This window comes from Auxenochlorella protothecoides (genome assembly GCF_000733215.1).
Source record: "Auxenochlorella protothecoides strain 0710 unplaced genomic scaffold scaffold33, whole genome shotgun sequence".
NCBI classification, from domain to species: Eukaryota; Viridiplantae; Chlorophyta; class Trebouxiophyceae; order Chlorellales; family Chlorellaceae; genus Auxenochlorella; species Auxenochlorella protothecoides.
Genome location: NW_011934206.1, coordinates 226,690 through 228,462, shown reverse-complemented (window position 1 = coordinate 228,462; position 1,773 = coordinate 226,690). Strand labels below are relative to the sequence as shown.

Here is a 1,773-nt window from a genome sequence, read left to right as displayed (position 1 = left end):
CAACCCTCATTCCCACGATCCACCCACCCACCCACAACCCACCCACCCGCTTCTCGCCGGCCTTGTTCTCGGCCAGCAGGTCCTGGAGGTCGTCGCAGTAGAGCTCGAGGAGGGAGACCTCGACGCGGAAGGAGAACTTGCCCGCGTCGCGGTCGATGATGTCGAAGAGCTCGGTGACGCCGCGCGGGGTCAGCCCTGGCAGCTCCTCGTTGCCGTAGATGGTGAAGGTCTTCCCCGACCCTGTCTGGCCGTAGGCGAAGATGCAGACGTTGTAGCCGTCCACCGCGGACTGGATGAGGTGGCGCGTGTCCTCAAACACGCGCTCCTGGGGCGTCCCCCCCGGGAACACGGCGTCGAAGGCGTACTCCCGCTTCTTCTCCAGGTAGGTCAGCGAGATGGTGAGCTCGTCGGGGAGCTGCACGGCCATCTCCTGCCCGCGCTCGCGCTCGAAGGGCAGCAGCGGGCGCACGCGACAGTACACCCGGATCTTGCCCTTGGCGTCCTCCAGCGCGTTGTGCGCCTTCTTGCGCGCCAGGCTCTCGTCGCGGTACAGCCGGTCCAGCTCCTCCAGGCGCTTGGCCTGGCTGGCCACCACCTCGGCCTGCTGGCGCTCGCGGCGCTCCACGTCGGCGCGCAGCTCGCGCAGCTCGGCCAGCTCGGCGGTGGCGGCGGCCGCGCCCGCGGCCGCCGCGCCCGCCTCCGCCAGCAGCAGCTCCTTGGACCCCAGCTCCTCCACCAGCTCATTGATCTTGGCGTCCTTGGCGCGGAGCTGGTCCTGGGCCGGTCCACGCGCAGCGGCCAGCTCGGCGCCCAGCCGCGCGACCTCGGCCGCGTGCCGCTCCTCGGCCCGCGCCAGCTTGGCCTCCAGCACCGCGCGCTCGGCCTCCGCGCCGCGGATGCGCGCCTCCACCGCGCGCAGCGCCTCGGCCGCCGCCTCGCCCCCCGCGGCGGCGCCCAGCGACAGAGCCGACAGGTCCAGCGGCGCCCGGACGGCGGCCGGCCGTGCGCCGGCCGTGCCCTCCTCCCCGTCGTCGTCGTACCGCACGTCGGCGGGGTCCAGGCCGCGCAGCACGGCCACCTCGTCGCGCAGGTTGGCGCGCTCTGCACGCAGGCCGTCCAGCTCGGCCTCGCGCTCCGCCAGCGCTGCCGCCGCCTCGTCCAGGCGCCGCTGCAGCTCCGCCACGTGTGCCTGGTACTTGGGCCCAGGGCCTCCCGCGCCGCCGGCGCCGGCGCCCGGCGCGTCGTCGCCGCCGTCCTGCGCTGCGCGCGCGCGGCTGTAGCGCCGCATCATGATGTCGTTGATGTGGGTCTGCAGGGCCATGCACACCTCGTCCCCGGCCCGCGTCTCGAACTGGAAGACGTGCAGCACGCCCGCCACGCGCATCTTGAAGAACACCGCGCTGGCGTTGGAGCCGAACTGCATGATGTCGCGCAGCTCGGCGGAGTGCAGGTACTCCTTGGGCACGGGGCGGAAGAAGTGCACGCCGCGCTTGTTGATGCCCAGGATGAGCTTGGCGGGGAGAAGGCCGATGGGGTCGTCGATCTTGCGCACGGCGAAGAAGGCGGCGTTGCCGTAGGGCAGGCTGCGGATGATGCGCAGGAAGCCGGCCTGCGCCTCGTCGCGCGAGGAGGCCGCCAGCGCGCGGTAGCGCGCGCCCACGTCCGCGCGCCACTCCTCACGCGGGCGACCGGACAGCACCGCACGCGTCACGTACTTCTCCAGCGCCGCCTCGAAGGCAGGCCCGTCGCGGGCCAGCTCTGAGCCGTGCGCGG

The 1,773-nt window shown here is 73.2% G+C and overlaps 1 protein-coding gene across 1 annotated transcript in view; it reads right to left on the bottom strand.

Annotated features, from left to right (window-relative positions):
* Positions 1-1,773, bottom strand: part of F751_3109 (Xaa-Pro dipeptidase) — a gene marked incomplete at both ends in the record, with an annotated part of 9,166 nt that overhangs the window by 5,443 nt on the left and 1,950 nt on the right. Inside the window, 4 exons of the mRNA XM_011398977.1 lie at positions 119-646; positions 737-862; positions 1,046-1,189; positions 1,328-1,756. Coding sequence (XP_011397279.1) covers positions 119-646; positions 737-862; positions 1,046-1,189; positions 1,328-1,756 — 1,227 coding nt within the window. The remainder of the gene's footprint in view (positions 1-118; positions 647-736; positions 863-1,045; positions 1,190-1,327; positions 1,757-1,773) is intronic.